The sequence below is a fragment of the Xiphophorus maculatus genome, chromosome 14 (genome assembly GCF_002775205.1).
Source record: "Xiphophorus maculatus strain JP 163 A chromosome 14, X_maculatus-5.0-male, whole genome shotgun sequence".
Taxonomy (NCBI): Eukaryota; Metazoa; Chordata; class Actinopteri; order Cyprinodontiformes; family Poeciliidae; genus Xiphophorus; species Xiphophorus maculatus.
In genome coordinates, this window is record NC_036456.1 from 15,724,870 (window position 1) to 15,742,777 (window position 17,908).

At 38.5% G+C, this 17,908-nt stretch overlaps 1 protein-coding gene across 1 annotated transcript in view; it reads right to left on the reverse strand.

Moving 5' to 3' along the window:
- Positions 1–961: 961 nt before the first annotated feature.
- Positions 962–17,908, reverse strand: part of LOC102233624 (inactive ubiquitin carboxyl-terminal hydrolase 53-like) — a 39,148-nt gene continuing 22,201 nt past the window's right edge. Inside the window, exons 10-17 of the mRNA XM_023346428.1 lie at positions 16,556–16,727; positions 14,832–14,978; positions 13,191–13,337; positions 10,019–10,907; positions 9,478–9,545; positions 4,090–4,153; positions 3,366–3,994; positions 962–2,702 (exon numbers count right to left, since the gene is read on the reverse strand). Of these exons, the coding sequence (XP_023202196.1) occupies positions 2,626–2,702; positions 3,366–3,994; positions 4,090–4,153; positions 9,478–9,545; positions 10,019–10,907; positions 13,191–13,337; positions 14,832–14,978; positions 16,556–16,727 (2,193 nt within the window). The 3' untranslated portion in view covers positions 962–2,625. The remainder of the gene's footprint in view (positions 2,703–3,365; positions 3,995–4,089; positions 4,154–9,477; positions 9,546–10,018; positions 10,908–13,190; positions 13,338–14,831; positions 14,979–16,555; positions 16,728–17,908) is intronic.

Below are 17,908 nucleotides of genomic sequence, written 5' to 3' on the forward strand. Positions count from 1 at the left end.
GAGCTTAATGCCAGACTGCTTATGGAGTCAGAGACTCTTATGGAGAGTGAAGATTGTCAAATGACAATAAATAACTTATGTAATAATTGTTTAAATGTGCCATTAATTTATTAAAACTCTTCTCTATCCATAGATCTGTCTTCTGATCTGCCTTTAAATAATATAAGTGTATTCATAAATTGCTTATTTAAAAATGTACAATAAAGTTTTGTAAAATAAATTTTTCTTTATCTTTGATTTTTTTTTGCAAGTATAAGTCAACAAATCTTCATTAAATGTTCAGGTTGGATTTAATTTAAATGTAGCTTCTTCTTGTCAACTTCTTGTCGTTTGGATGTTTCTGAACTAAACAAACTTTATTTACTGGTCAGAATCCAGAGCTGTGCGGATCATTGCCAACTTCTCTACAGAAGCAGAGACGCTCGGCCTTCAGCAAAACCACCTGTCAGATCCACATTTCTGTCAAAAAATCATCTAGTTTCAACCATATTTATTATCTTTAAAGTCCCTTACTTAACTATGAACCATTTACTTTAAAAAAAAGTTGTAAAATTACAAAATAAAAACAGAATTTTCCTCCACTTTTCAATTTTCTCTAATGTGTTTTGAAAAATAAAAAATACTGCTTACAATAGCAGTAAAGCTGAACTGACAATGTGCAGTGGTTGCATAAAACAACATAGCGATCAAATTGCATATTAACATGCAAGACAACAGCTCAGTCTGGCTACACCCCCAAAGAACTTTGTCAGTTGTCAGCTGTTATCCTGAATTATGTCACAGCATCATGGCAGCAAAAGTGCTTCCCATGCATGGAGGGGAAAATGTTATGAAGAATATATAAAATATCACCAAACCTAGATTTCCAAACCTGTCTTCCATCCACACAATTCTACATTTTTCAGCTTTTGGAAAAAAAATTTATTTACCACAAATTTAAGTCATTTCATATGCACATTACAACATTAAATCACTTCCTTTTCCAGATCAGTTAGGATTAACAAAAATATCTCTTATTTAAAAATGAGAATTCATTTTTATGTCATTTACACTCATAAAAATCAGACATTTACATACTCTTAAGATTAAATAATTGGAGAAAGCCCACAGAAGTGATCTCCATAAGTATGGTTTATTCTTGGTTGAATTACATACCCCTCAAGGTTAATCTTCTCAAATAGCGGACATCTTCCTTTGTTGTTTTTTCCCCCGATTATAAAAAGTTCTCAAAGAAAATCCAGAACTTCTTCAAACATGTTGAGGTTGCTGAGCTTAGATAACAGGAAAGCAATGAATAAATTCAGTTTTAATATTTTATCCAAAACGTAGTCTGAAATGATTAAAAAAAAAAAAAAAAAAACTTAATTTAAGAAATTGACCTGAAATTGATCAGAAATATCCTTTTTTTTAAAATAAATGGCAACTGGTTGCTCAACTTTTAAAGCAGAGGCAGTAAACACTAAATTCAGATACCTTTTTCTTTGTAAGCAAAAGAACATACCTGCTCCCTTCTGCACATACGTGTACTAGAGGGACTTGCAAGTTGGTAGTCTGCAAGGGGAAGATGACGGTGTAACCAGCAGGTGGCGGCAAATCATCACTTTTTACAGCATCATGTTAGACAAATCAGTATTTCTGCTCCAACGTGAAATATGACCACAGGTGATGCATACACATATGGTTAAATAAAACTGTTTATTTATACACCAGTTAATAAAAAATAAAATTGTATGTTACAAAAATTCTTTAAAATCAAAGAGCTGTACAAATCAAATCTTTATCATTTAACCTCAACATAGAAAAATACTAAAGGCACTGTGCATTAGTCTGAAATATATATATATCCAAACAGAAAGGAAAGATTGTTGCAACACTTTATCCTTAACCTCCTGTAAAAAGAATTAAGCCTTGACTGTTAAACTGCCCATGCACATAAACAGTGTTAAAGAACAATACAAAACAAATACAAAAACAGAATAAAAGTTAATACACAATTAAAAATAAGCAAGATAGCAGGATGTGCTGTACACGTGTCAATCAAATATTCTATTTATCATAATCACAAGTCGCCTCCTAATTTGTTTTCACCTTCACTGGCATTAGTGAAAGATCTTTTCAAACAAAAAGCCTCTCCTCCAAGATGGTTGAGTTACTTAAGGACACAGTAAAATAGTGGCTTGTTTAATGTTCCCCTAAAACAACCATGCAAATATCTCTCAAACAGAAACGAGAACGTCTCTGAACATCAGAAAAAGGGAGATCTGGGGCAACCGCCTCATGAACGCTACAATGGGAGTAGTTAAATAAAAGCTTCCATAAAATCTAGACAAAACACGGAGAAACATGATACATCTTTGACTGATTTTTTTTTCTAATCTCTTGTTTTTTAAAGTGACTTAATCTGACACATTCTTCACCGGTCTCAGGACGTTTTGTACCCTTCTAGCGCACTATTGTGCAAATTCACAAAATAAAGACAATCGTCTTCCTTTCTGCAATCTCTTTGGCATTCTGTTTTGCTATATCAAGCACACTGAGAGGAACCACACGTTCCACAGAAAGAGTTTGTGTAACAGTCAGTCCATTCAGCGTCCGGCTGCAGGAACATCCAAGTTCATTGTTCGATCATAGGAAACCGTGCTCATCCAGGAATTTGGGAGTAACTGGGTTCCACTTTGCAGTAGTCTTAGTTGTAGAGAAGCCTGCAAAAAGAAAAAATGAAAAGAAATTGTTCAAATAGATTAATGTGTCATGTCTCTACTAGGACTACCCTCAAGTAGTGCATTTTATTTATGTAACCAATTTCACAGATAAAAATCTAAAAATTTGAACAGTTTCCCTATTACCTGTAAAGAATTAAAGCCACAGAAACAATTCAAAAAACATTTCAATGGAGGACATAGGAATTCTCCGGCCATCTTTATGATTTCTAAATGGATTGTGGGAGGAAGAGTGTTTGAATTTAACTTCTAACCAACCAAACAATGTAATGACCAGTCTGTAAAGGTCAGCCTATGTCAGGCTAAGCCAACTTCGACTAGTCGGCCAAAGCCTACAGGGACTGCGAAGGTGCAAACAAAGCACATCTATTGTGGTTCAAAATGGTGGCTTCATTTATGAACTCGTTTGGTGATTTTTAAACAGCAAAATAAATTTTTAAAGAGTAATTTCATTTTTCAAGTGCAACTCTGCTGCAAATTCTGGTTGAATCTTAACTGCAACACACCTGAATCAAAAGGCTGAATTACTTCCTTGGCATTTAAAGCCTGGTCATTAACCATTTATTCTGTTCAGTTGTGTAGAAGCAGGGATGCATCCAGAAGTTGTACTCGAGGACTGGAGTTGCAGTCTAATATGCTCTGTACCTGATTCTGATGTATTGTGACCCCTTCCTTCTGCGTCGCTCTCCCCCGATGAGGTGTGGTCCTCTGCTCTTCTGTACAAGCCCGGTTTCCTGTGGTATTTGGCCCGGTAAGTATCTGTCATGCAGCTGTCCACAGAAAAGAAAGTGGTTGGGAGGACCATCTCTGTGAGGGAGGAGGATATGGAGTCTGCACCGTCATCCAGTCTGGGTTTTGGACTGGGTAATCTGTCCTCGCTCTCACTGGCTGACAGGTCGTTCCTCTCCTGGTCTGAAGACCCCGACTTAGAACTGGCGTCAGAGGAAAGTCTGTGCTCGACGGGCGTCTCGATCCATCGCCGGAGAACAGACAGACTGTTTTTGGGCTGGTTGCGGGGGCAGATGCCACCAGACAGTATGGGTTTGGGAGCTAGAGGTGGATAATAGCTCTGCAGAAAGTTTGTGTGGCCAGATTCGTCTTGCTCAGAGAGGGGTCCGGTGAGGTCATCCGAGCTGTTCCACTCAGAACTGCTGGTCTTCAGAGAGTAAGGAGGGACGGGGCTCGCAGGGCTGCCGTCCGGATTTTCCTCTTGCTTACTATCCAGGCCATTGTTCTTTTCTAGGATTCCAGGCGTATATCGGAAGGCTCTTTTTCTGTTAAAGTACAAAAAATAAAGACCCTGGTATTAGTCTTGAATTTGTCAAAAATATGTTTTCAACACCATAGAACTTCAAGAAATGTTTGCTACCTTTCAATAAGTCGACCAGTGAGGACGTTGACATTTTGTAGATCAGGGGATTTTCTTCCTTGTTCTGAATTAAAAAAAAAACAAGTAATGTGTGACTGTTTTCTGTTTGTACATGAATTTCTTTTGGTCTGTCAGCTAAGACATGTTATCCAACAGGGGTCATGGTGAGGCCCGCTCTGCCTGGTGCCGGGAGAGGAAGTATCAAACCAGCTAGTCTGGCAGAGCGCCCTCGGGCCCCCTGTGTACCACTCTGACTGTCTGACGCAGCCAAAGTACATGGCCCTTCAAAGGAGGGAATGTGAGTTAATGTGCAGGGCCAGTCAGCCCAGGCCACCAGGTCCTAAAAGCAGAACTGACCCAGAATGAACTCAAACAGAAACTAAGAGACACAAAGAAAGGAGAAAAAGTATATTTTCAGGGTCAAGCATGTGCTATAATGACTTGTATGGTGCTTTGCAAGTATTTTTACCTGTGGAATCTTTACCGTTTTGTTGGATTACAAAAACTTTAAAATTGTATTAGTATTCAGCCCCAATGAGAAAACACATTGTAGCAACCACCCGTAACTACAATTACAGCTGTAAGTGTTTTTGAGCTATGTGTCTTCGTTCATGTAGAAACTGACATTTTTGCCCAATTTCTTCCCCCAAATAGCTTAAAAGCTTTTTGGACAAAAAAAAATTCTGATTTATTCAAGTCCCGAATGGGCAATTAACAGTACAGCAAATGTATATCTATAAATATACCAAAAAACATAAAGTTAAAAAAAACAACAACAAGATATACCCCAAAAAAAAATAATCTGTTAACATCAGTTTTAAAGTCTTACCAGTGATTCTAAACTGGATTTCAGTCTGGACTTTGAGTTGGCCACTCTATCTCATAAATATTCTTGGATCATTATTGCTCTCTCTGGATATTTGGAGTTGTTTCCCTAAATAAGCATGTAACTCCATTCATCTTCCCCATTAACCCTCAGCAGCCTCCCTGTCCCTGCTGTTAGAAAGTATCCCTCTGCCCCACTGTCTGCCCAGAAACAAAGCCACCACCATGATGTTACATCAGATGCTTCAACTGACAACACATGGTTTCCTGTTATGCATGTAGGCCCCCCATGGGTGTTGATAGAATGAAGAAGATTTTGTGAAACATCAAGTTCTGTCAGGTTTTTGAAGTGTGTCGGTCAATTTTTTATGCAAATTTATGGCAAAGTAAAAAAAAAAAAAAAAGTTATGAAGGATAGGTCTCCTTTCACTTTAAGACTATTTGCTACTTTGAATGCGTCTATCACATAAAATACATTAAATTGCATGGTTGCTACAGGTTAAAGTGGAGAGGCCGAAAGGGTGAACTTCCTTCAACTTTCCGGAAAAAAAAAAAAACTAATTTAGAAACAAGTCTATGGATTGGTGGGGAGGGGGTGCTGGTGGTAAATGGTAAATGGACTGAACTTATATAGCGCTTTTCCAGTCATTTTGACCACTCAAAGCACTGTACACTAGAGTCACATTCACCCAGTTGCACTCACAAACACACACATTTATACACCAATACGCAGATCGGTAGGCAATTTGGGGTTAAGCGCCTTGCCCAGAGGCACATCGACATGTGGCAGGAGGAAGCTGGAATCGAACCTACAACCTTTCGATGGCAAGAAGACTACTCTACCATAGAGCCACAGTCGCCCACAGTGCTCGAGTTGAGCCAGGTTAGCATGGTGGGTGTGATTTAAGGTACTGGAGACAGACAACAGCTGACTAACAGAACAAGCAGGAGTGAGTGAGGACCATCTGTGATGTGTCAGCATAACCCCCTCTTTCCCTCCTGTCCCTCCTCCTCCTCCTCTCTCGCTCTCTCTCCAAAGCATTAGTGGCTAAATCCTTTGTGCTGGCATGCAATTACGCCGGGGTCAGACTCCCAGACTTTAGATCCCCTCCACAACACTATTGCATTTTTAAGCCACTAAGTCCATGTGGGCAGTTTACAATTTGATGCCCCTGATCTGGAGAGTTGGCAATCCACTGTTACAATACGATTCTCAAAAATAACAAAGAGGGATGAGAGTGTAAGTGTGTTCCCTTTGGGAAATCCCTGTGTCTTCATGATCACATCCACCTTTTCTAGTGAAATGCTTTCTGGAGAAAACAACTCTGGAAAAACCGCATAGGGCTGTTAAAACCAAAGCTTATTTACAACAAACATCTTTAACTCTAACATTAGCCAGTTTTATTAGATTTTTTTGTTGAAAGAAAACAACAAACTTTTTCCACTATGGTATTACAACTAGAGCAGCAGATGCCAGCGAAACAGATGTACTCTGAATGTCCTGCTGGGAAACCCTCTATGCGCGCCGATTGCATGGATTAAGCTGTGCTTCTGGAGCAATTAGGATCTAAAACTGCAGTAAGTGGTGTGCCATAAATTCCTCCCTTCCCAACATTCCTATTATAGCTGGAAAGGATCATGCCAAGTTGCTAAATAAGATTTGAAAAGGAACAAAGTAATGCTACTTCTGTTTGATAAAGATGGACCTTTTGAAGATAAAGAGGGAGAAATCCAATCACAAAGTCCTAAAGTACAGTTTTTAAGTTTATTTAAATGTTACTTTTCATATCAAAAAATCCCCAAAAACTAAAAAAAAAATTGTAAGTCTACAAAGTATCTATGCAGGCCTATAGTTATATCCATCACAAGAATTGATATGTGTGGTAAAAATGTAAACTGACAGCTGCCTCCCATATGAATGTGCTACCAGAGGGGAATTCAGATTTTAATGGACTTCTAGAATGTCCTGGTGTGACTCTGAAAAATGCTGTCCCTGTTGCTGAACTCCAGCCAAATTGACTCTGGACGCATTTACTGCAGCTTGTCATTTCAATTTGCAGGCAGTAGGGTGTAAATATCCCAGCTGGATCTTAAAATAGCTTAGAGGACCCTCATCAATTGGATTTTAGGTCAGGTTTAGCCTGAGCGGTTAATATTTTAGGACTTTGTGAAAAATCTAAACGAATCTTCTTAAATGCAGTAAGCCTTTCTTTGAAAAAAATAAAAAGAATGATGATACTGCAGTTATTCTCTAGAGACTGTAGGGGGCCTGTGTGAGTATATTTGAGTTACACGAGCTTCAGAAGCATCTTCTCTTTAGTTTTACCAAACATAGGTCTGAACAATGCTGGGCAACACCAACTAAAAATTAAGTTGTGCTAACCATAAAGCACTAATCATAAACATCGGTTTATGAAGAACTACACCAACACATTATTTAGAGGACGCTAATGCTAAATCACAACTTCAATTCTAATCCCTTCAAATATTGTTTTCTGTCAGAGTTTTATTTCATTCTTGTATGTTTCTTCTTTGGAAATAAAGTAATTCGGAAAGAAACGAGAGAGACCCCGAAGAGAAGTCTCTTGGAATTGCTGCATAAACAGTTCTCACCCACTCCAAAATATGAGCATGCATATAAACGTCTAACTACTTGATTGTCGATTTCCAAAACTTCGACAGGATGTCAAACTTTATTAAACTGAGAGTTAAACAGCCAAGTAAATTAGTGATTTAGAATTTATTCTGAAAAATGACATTAGGGGAAGTAAATATGCCAAATATTTTCAAAAAAATTAGCACCACTAGTTTTTGCAGCCATCATTTTTTGTATAAATTTATGAGTCATCATGGAACGCTCTTCTTTCTAATGCTGCTTTAATTAAACATGTTTTTTAGACATTCATGTCTGCACAGCTCTTTCAAAGTCCCATCAAAACATCTCAATTTGAAGTCTGAACTTTCAATGTTCACAACTTTTTGATGCTTCTCTTTTTCAGCCATTCTGTTGCAGATTTGCTGCTGTATTTGGTATTGTTGCCCGATTGATAACCAAACTTTGTCTTATAACTCCCCACAAACAATTCACTTTTATCTACTAATCAAGTGCCTTAATTAACCTCACCTGACTGGTATCCGCCACTTTGCTCCCCACAAATCCTACTGTATCGGTTTTTCTAGGACTATACAACTTACTATAGTAATTGTAAAACCATATTTAACTAATATAAATTACATATATATGAAATAAAACAAGTGTGGATTCAACAGCATCATGAAGTAACTGCTGTATTATTGAAACTGTACTTTGTTGAAGTCATGTTCTAACTCTTGGCAGGTAAACTCCTGATATTTTCTGCTTGGTAGGGCACAGCTGGGAAGTGTTTTATAAGTTCACTGATTGCCAGGTTTAAGTCAAAGCAGTCCTGTTGTGAAATTTAATGAGTGAGTTTTTTTTTTTTTTAAGGATTTAGCTAATCTGATATTTCTTTCTTTTTTGTGCATATGCTGTATACAGCTGTATGTAGAAAATATGTGCCAGAGATAAACCAGTCTAATCCTTCTGCACCCAAACTGAAAGATAAAATAAAACATCCCCACAGCATCATTCATACTAAGCTCACAGTTTATTAGGTTTCTTTATTTACCAGCTATGATTGTTTTCAAACTCATTTTCACAGCAGATTTTCCTAATAAATCTACATAATGATGGTGCTACCTTCCAGAGGAAGACATTTTTCACTGCAAGCAGCAAATTAAAATAAAACTACAAGTACACATTAAGCTGCACGTTGCACATGGTAAAGTCGACTCTGGTTGTAAACGGGTTAAATCCAGCCCATGAGGAGCCAAATCTCAGGCTGTGACCTTAACATTACTGATGGAACAATAAATCAAGAAAACTGCTCTCTGCTATCTTAACGCTGCAGATTCCTACAACATAGACGAGAGCTTTTCTTCAATGTCAAGCCAAAGCCAGGCTGAAAGGGAGATACCTCAGCCTTCAACATCATCATTCCTTCATTTACATCATGATGTAAATCAACAGCCATTCCTTCTGGCTGTTTATATAACAGCCAGAGTAATGTTTGTCTTCTGTAAAAAATTGTACAGTGCTCGACCTTTTTTGCATTTTGTTGTCGAGAAAAACCAACAATCACTGTCACTTCACCGTAGGTGAAGGGATCATCTTTCTGCCAGTCCAGAAGAAAACACGTCTTTGCAAACTGTCTCCAACATCTTATGGTCTATCTATATCAACTAACTTTCAACTTGTTTTTTTTAGTTGTTTTTTTTTGCTTTTCTTTCAAAGACTGATCGATTCTTATAATTTACAAAGATTGTAATAGTATGGTTTCATTTTAATATTCAAAGTTCAGAATGATGCGTCTCAGGGCTGTCTGAAAAACAAACTTAGATAATGTTCACTACGTGCACTGTCAAAGTACTACTGCACAGAAATTAACATAAAAAATAAGATGTTTAATTATATTAAAGGGAACCAATATAACAATACACCAGTTATAGTTTTGAGCCGTTATTTACAAAAGGAAAGTCACTTACCGGTGATAAAATCAGAGTACAACACATCAGGCTTCAAATCATCGTCTCCTCTTGGAGGAAAGTGATCCCTAAAATACAGAGGACATACATTATTCATGTATGTCTGGAAGCTGCAAAATGTTCTAAAACACTGGATTTTTACCAATCATTAAAATGAGATGCAAGGAGAGTACAAAAAAGCAAATTAACTCCAAAATAACCATGAGGCATCTTCACAGAATGATCTGCTGAAAAAGCAACATCTGTCAAGCTAGCAGGGTGAACAACTCTGACATGTTTACATTAAATCTCTATGGTCCAAAGTTATATACTTAAAGGTGTGTTGGAGCAGGAATGGACCAGGACCTGTCAGTTAACCGGGATCATTATCTTTAAACAGAACCTGTGTCATAATCAATCGGACGACAGCCCACCATAACAAGGTGTGTGAATAGGCCCTCACTATTCTTAGAGATGTTCTTTGTGTTGTGCCAGGGATGAAGTATGTCATACATGAAGTCAGTTTTGGGAAAGAAAAACTAAACTTGACGGTTGACCTTACCTCATTAGATGCAGCTCTGGTATGGGCCGGAGGTCCTTGGAGGAAAGACCATCAACAACGGGGGAGTCCAAGTTTGCTGAACCGTTGCTCAGCCTGTCACTGCTCTCATATCCAGATTCAGTTCTCTGGATCTTCCAGTTGTCGTTGCGCAATTTAAGGTTAGCCGAGCTCTTTGACCTGTCCGTGTCATTGTGTCCATCCCGGCTGTCTGAGTCCAGCGAGCTCCGGCTGCCCCCGGTTTCGTTCTTCTGTTCGTCTTCGTAGATGGTCATCAGGCTCTTCGGTTTGCGTTCTTCCAATGCCCCCCACGTGAGGTCTCTGTCCCGCTCATGGTCACGCGACGGCGAGTGACTGACAGTTTCTCTCCGTGGGCTGGGGAGCCGACGCTCCTCTATTCCTGCACTCCCTGCGTTCCCATCATCAACGCTGCTCAAAACGCTGTCCACGTTTAGTGCCTCCCGCATGGGCCTCCACGCTCTGCTGGAAGGGTTGTTGCTCCTCCCGTTTCGGTCCCGGGAATCTTGGCTGCTGTCCGTGTCGTATCCGTTGATGAGGTGCACCGGTCTCCGGCTCTGATGCCCGCTCCTCAAAGCGGCAGTGCTGGGCGGCACTTGAAGCCTGGTGTGGGTGCGGGGCGAGTCGTGAGAGGAGCGTGGTGACCGTGGCGGGTCATGAGAGGGCTGAGGTGAGCGTGGTGGGTCAGAAGAGCGCGGAGGGTCGTGAGAGGAGCGAGGTGGATCATGTGAGGAGCGGCCGCCAAGGTGCGGCACTCGCTCTGTCCTGATGGGTCCCTTCCCTTGGCTTTTGTACAGCCGAGTCTCCAGGTACTGCTTGAAGCCGTTCTCTGGAGGGGAGGCGGAGCGGGAGTAGGTCCTGTCATGAGCCGGATCTGAGGCAAATAAGATTTCAAGAGAGCACTTTAATTATTACATGGTATGATAATATAAAACATTAATAAACCTGAGCGATGCAACCAGGTCTCTGGATGAGACCCTAAAAACTTGCAGCTGTTATTGCAGAGAAACTAGTTCTCCAAAGGAAACAGGAAGACTAAATTCACATATCTGACACACTTCTTTTGTTCACAAAAATAAAACTTCAATCACAAAAGATTCCAATAAAATCCATGAAAGTTTGTGCATGTTACACGGCAAAATGTTAAAATCAAGAAACTGTAAATAACCTCATCCCAGTTGAAAGTGGACCTACACAGAGTTTTAAACACCAAGATGAAAAATCTCCAACAAGGACATCTCCTGTACACATTTCCTGTGTGCTCTGACCACAGGAGGCAGAGCACAAAGATAAAGGCAGAGGAGGAGGACAAAACAATTGGTGTTAGTTATGTTTGCAGATGACAAGAAAGTGTGAATTTGAGTCAACATGAAGTCAATTTTTTTCTGCAGAGTGTGCACAGAGGGGGGCAGTCAGTTCATTTAGAAATGTCAATGCAGTGATACTTTACTGCATAAATGTATGCTTGTTTTAGTGTGTTGTGGTGCCTGAAATACAATAAAAGCTACTTTTAAACACAAGTTTTAACGGTAGCTCTATGCATTTTGTGACTATGCAAGTTCAAATGACAAGTCCCACATATTTTTAAGAATTTTTCTTTCTAATGCTGACACCAGTGTCGTATTGGCATAACCATCTAAGTGGCTGAGAAAAATCAATCTACTCCAACTTTGTGTTTTAGTGCTCAAAAATTGAATTTACTACTTAATATAACTGGCAGTCCTTGGAAATAAGCCTGCAGGAGACTGAATCACTTCATTTTGCTGACAGTGTGCCAGAGCTAAATCACTTCAAACTTGGCCCTGTATACATATAAAATGTTGAAGAGTTTCTGCCGCCGGCTCAAAGTTATTAGCAGTATGCAGAGATAAGGATGGTTTTAAACATGTGGACTCAAAATCTGATTTTGTCCAGATCAGTGAATGCACTACAGCTACGAATTAACAAGTCACTCTGGAAACATAGCTCTTTGATTTGGAAGTTGTTGAATCAGAAAAGAAAACTCAGTTCTTTATTTAGTTATTTATGAGAAAAGTGGAGTCAGTAATAATAAATGAAATTCAGCCTCCCTCTTAAACAGCCAGAGACACTTCTGCAGATAACAGGAAGGCTGTTCTGTTTTACCATGTTGAAGGGACCAACATTAGGAAATGAAGGTAATCTTTTTGGAGTCCAAACCATATCTTTACCCTCACAACATTAAGCTTTACGTATTTTAAATGGATCTTGCTGAAAAACAATAAATGTGATATGGAGAACTTCTGCCTTTGCAGGTGTTAAAACAAAAGAAAAGAAAAAGTCTCTTATAGTAGTAAATGACACATGGTATAACTGACTGTTTTTAACCGCACACACAGCTCGGTTGCAAAACCTGGAACATTTTACAGTTTTAGTAAATAATCCAATAATCCAGGAGCTGTTTTTCTGAAGTTCATTTTAAAATAAACATTTTGTAATCAAGAAAGTTGGGGAAAAAAATAAATTAAAGTGTTGTTACTTATTTACACTCAAAAAGACAAAGCAATCATCTAAAATCTATATCAGCAGGCCAAAACCTTGGCCAAATGGTGATCAGAAATAGGCTTTTTTATATCTGCGTATCTTTACTTGTAGAAACTACAGTGTCACTCTCAGCAGAAGCATTTATCACATGAGTGACACTAACGTGTCGCTAACTGACGCCATAGCAAATGATATGTAGCATTAGATGTATGCTGCGAACTGTGCATAATCCCCCCCTTCCACACACATAAAAACACTTCATTAAGAGATGAATCAAATCAGTCAGGCACTGATAAAAACACAAACCCAAGTTCTGAATTGCAATAGAAAACCTAGGGCTAAAATATAAGTTAATAATAGATCAAATCTAAGGGTATTTTTCCGTCTGTGGATTTCAGCCGTTTTCTGTTTTTAGTAAAAGTTGTCAGTATTGGTGTAAACATGAGAAGAAAAAAAAAAGGGAGTATGAGAGCAAGGAGGATCAACTCTGGCTCAAACAGACGTCAGCAGCTTTAATCCCCTTTCTGACACATTGCTCCAAAACGGAAAGTTACGTAAGGGCTCGACGAGGGAAAAGGGACAGCTTTCTGTTCCACTATGCCTCATGTTTCTCATGCCGAGTCTCCCATAGACCCACATAGGGGTGAAAACCCACCTCTGTGGCGATGCTCCTGCCTACGCTGACCACCTCTGTCAGCATCTCTCCTGACTGGATGCATTCCTCTCGGATCTATCGCTTTCTGGGCAGCTTCTCTGGACAAATCCCTGAGGCGTCCTTTAGGATCACTGGTCTCACGTTTCACTAAAAAAAAAAGTACAAAAATAAATGAAAATCAGCAACAAAAGAAACAGCACAAAAATTCAGTATCCAACATGTTTTACTTTCTTGACCATGATTTATTGTTTGCACTCTGGAAATGATGATAGGAAAAATACCAGGAAATTCCTGAGCAGGATTTGGTGGAAAATTCCAACAGTGCTGAAATCCTTCAGTATCACATTACTTGGTAGGATCTGCGATCACTTCTTCCTCCTGCTTGTCACCTTTATGCTTTCAAGTCTCCAGCAGCCTGAAGGCATAAAGTGGCCCAGAGACCACTGTGCACAGGACACAACTGCTGGTGTATTTTTTTCCCTGTCTGTACCTTAATGTCATTGTTTATTTATATTTATATTAATTTATTAAATGTTGTTATTTCCATATTATTTAATAAATATTATGTATTTATTACTTAATAACTAAGCTTTGCAGTCTTATTTGTTTTTTTCTTGACATTATTTTAGGTTTCATCACAAATACTACATTTTGCATTTATTTTTTTATTTCTATTGTAACCATTTATGGCTGTTTTACACTTTCAGTGTCTTTCTACATACTACATTTTATTTCCTTAATTCTTCATTACATGGTTGTTTTTTTCTCAAGTACTCATCCTCAGAAATAGTGTGATGCATGTTCAATAATTCAAAAATAGTAAAAAATCAATTTCATAATTTCCGTTGTAATGTCTGTCTTGTCTGGTTTTAACATCTTTACACATTTACATAATAATAATAATAATGAAAAATTAGTAAAAAAATATGAGTACAGTAATCAATAATCAAGAACTATAACAAAATAACATTTAATTTTACAGCGATAAATGATATGATTTACAAAGATATTTAATCCTCCCTTCCAGTGACTGAAATGCCAAATTTCTACTTGTTGCCAGAAACCGAAGAGAAAAAGTGGTAAGAGAAATGTTAAAAGGTTAAAAAGGGACAGAAATTGAACAATATAATTCGTACTTCCAGTTTTCTGTTAGTCAGTAAATTCCAACAATTAGCTTTTTCTTGACCTCAACAATTTGCTCGTTCTTGCTCCTCTGCCTGCATTTTCTTTTCTTCTTTTACACTTTGTGATAATAATATTACGCTACACGTGTGCAGAAATGACGGGTCTTCGTGACCTTTCTCCCCTACACGAGTCCCCAATCTCCTCTGCGTTCCAAACATGGTCAGATTTAGTTTTACAGCAAAGACGTTTAATTATCACTACCCCTGGTTGCCATGCCAGGTCTCTGCTTGCTGCCAGATTCTGAGGACAAAAATATTTATCAGCGAGGCAGGCTTTTAATGAGCTGAAAAAGGACGGAAACTAAACAGTGTGACTCATCTAGTTCACACTTCTAGTTTTTCCCTTAAAAGATCTCAAAATGTTAGTGAATTTATTTTCTTGTCCTCTGCTATTTAATTCTTTGTTCTCATTATTCAACCTGCACTTTGAGTATTGTAAATTACTTAATTCCTTTACCTTGTCCCCGTCCACCGCTGGTCTGTCCGCTGCCCCTGCTGAGAGTCGAAGTGGTTTTCTTTTTGTGAGGCTCGTGGTCCAGCACAGCTTTCAGATTCTCTTTGGTCAATTCAATCTTCTTGGGTGCTGGAATTGGAGACTCAACACCTGCAGGAAAGAAAACACATTGTCAAGCTCAACTTTCTCACAGCGCTACTTTGTTCAGGAGTAAAAATAGAGACTTCAACCTTGAGCATTGAATGAGAATTGAAATGACAGTATCTTCAGTCATCATCATGTAGTTTTTCCGGCTGTTCTGACAGCTCTGATGGACACTGAGCAGCTGCCACAGATTGGAGCTGGGGCACAGCCAGCACAGAGAGTTGGAGGAGGATCTTTAAAGGGGATAAAAATAAAAAAAAAACCTCCCTAACTGCACAAATCCAGGGACAAATAATCCCAGCAGATAATATGTTTCCATCACTACCGCCTGGCTACAAATGGAACCAATATGGTTTTAAAAAGTGAAACACTTTCAGGTCTGATTTCAAGACTTTTCAAGATTCAACTTCCCAGATATTTAAGTAGGTCTGTAAAGATTTAACACCAAAGTTTACTATGTATTTACTCTGTTTGTACAGGTGTTGGTTTTACACATGGAACCAGAACAACTAGACTGTAGCAGAAAGAATGGATAAACAGACGGCTGGACAGATGGACAATGACCAGAGGGACAAACGGATTGAAGAAGGAAAAATTGATAGAGGACAGATGACCAATGGATGGAAAAATGGACTGACCAACAATGAAAAGGATGGACAAATTAACAGATTAATGGACAGCTGAAGAAAGTGATGAACAAAAGGACAGGTAGATGGCGGATGAATTGACAATGGGCCAAAACTGGGATGAATATAGAATGGACATACGAACAGACAGAAAATAGATGGATCAATAGGTAATGGAAAAATGAATGCCTAAACCATGGACAGAAATGGGATGGCTGGACAATGAAGAATGGAACAGATGGACAAATTGACTGAGTGACTACTGACAAGTGGATATGCAGACAATCAGAAACTAGATGGATGGACAGAGAATGAATGGGTGGACAACAGAAAATGAATAGAAGTAGAAAGATAATAGACAGATGGATGGAAAGACTGATGGACAATGAACAAAAGGCCAGACAGAGCTACAGACAATTAATTATGGAAAGATTGATGGAGAATGTACAAATGGATATATGGATGGACAATAGACATAAAAATGGGTTTGATGGAAAGACAGATTGAAGAATAGACTGAGAATGGAAAGTTGAATGGCCAGAGAGAAAAGTAATGGAAAAAGTGATAGACAATGGATAAAATGGTTGGATATATGTAATTATTTAGGGAAGAAAAGTCTTGAAGTATTAATATTTTCCCTACTCTATTTATTTGTTCAACTAAATCTAAAGAAAATAAAATCAAACTCTGGTTAAAAAAAAAAACAGTCAAATGGATTTACAAGATGTAATCAGTACCAAGAAACTGGTAAAGCGATCCTAGAACAGAAACCAAATCCAGACAATGGTAATTACTACAAAAAGTACAAACATTATATCAACATAATGGTTCCTGCTGACATCTTTACAAGGGATCCTCCCACTCCTTCCAGTAAAGGCAGGTGTTTTTATGGAAGAACATATAGATAGTCGTGACAGAGAAGAAAAAAAAAAAACAACACTGGGGAGCAAGTTATACCTGCCGCATCTCCGTTGACGTTGGTCTTGTGGGTGAGCGAGTGGGTGGTGTTGAGTCTCGAGGCATCTTCTGTGTGGATGGCACTCCCATCAGGGTTGGAGTAAAAGAGAAGTAGAGGCTGGAAGTGACCTTTAATACATTTGGTGACCACATCTTTCCACCGAGAACCAATCTGCAATAGGAAAAAGAAAACAAAAAATATTGCCAAAGGATTTAAAGTCTAAATAAATATGATCCACTGAGACAAAACTAGGCAAATACACCAAACTGAGTATGGCAAAAGGGTACAAAGGTAAGGTTGTTTGATTATAGAATAAAATATTATAATTATTTAGGTTAAATTATTATTTAAAGGATTTTTCACAGAGTTTGCAAAGAAATATGCATTTACTCCACTTGGAGAACAAGAAATTGGCTTGAAATTGAAACTCTCCCGATATCTTCCTGTTGAATCTTCACAGTTAAAAAGGCATTTCATCAAATGAAGGAAAAATAGATTTAGTGCCATTTTACAATCTTTGAGAAGAAAATTCTAAAAATGTAAAACTAAATTATTAGTGTTCATAAAAGAGAAAAAAATACATTAGATAAAAAGAATGTGTAGCAACTAATCAGAGTACAATTATTCTTTATTTGTTCCTTAATTTGGAAATGCAAATGTGTGTCAAGTGAAATAATAAAAAAAACACAAGTTACTTTGATCAAACCAATTTGTTCACATTTTAGGTCCCAATCAAGTTCATATCGAGGTCCAGTCAACTTCCCTGTTAGTTGTCAAATTTTACGTTTCAGATGAAAAATTTGAGGTTATGGGGGGTAAATCCTGTTAAATCATTTCGGTGAATTTTTAAATTCCAGCAGTTTTTTGTAAACTAGTTTAATAATTAGCTGTCAAAGTGAAACTTAAAATCACCACAATTTCTACAGCTGAATGATTTCTGAATAACCCTTTGCAAATATTCCACCAGTTATACTGGCCAATATAAGGAAACAATAAAACCCCCCCAGCTAATTGAAGCTCCAAAATGCTTACTGTGGTTCCTAATTTTCAGAAAAGGCTATTTTATGAAGCTGGAAGAAACAAAAAAAAAAACATGGCGAGGCGACAGTGTTGCAGTCGTTCTGTGACAACAGTTTGAGGACTCCTAGGAATCTAGGAATGCTGGCGAGCTGCGATTCAGGTACTTGGCAGGAGCTGAAGCGCAGTAGCTCCTCCATCTCGCTCAGGAGGGTTTGCACACGCAGCACAAGCTACTGATGGATTGACGCAGAGCCAGGCGGCCGCTGCGCCACCGTCCCCGAGAAAATAGTGAGCAGGATGTGAGACAATGGGCTTGCTCACACATTCGTATC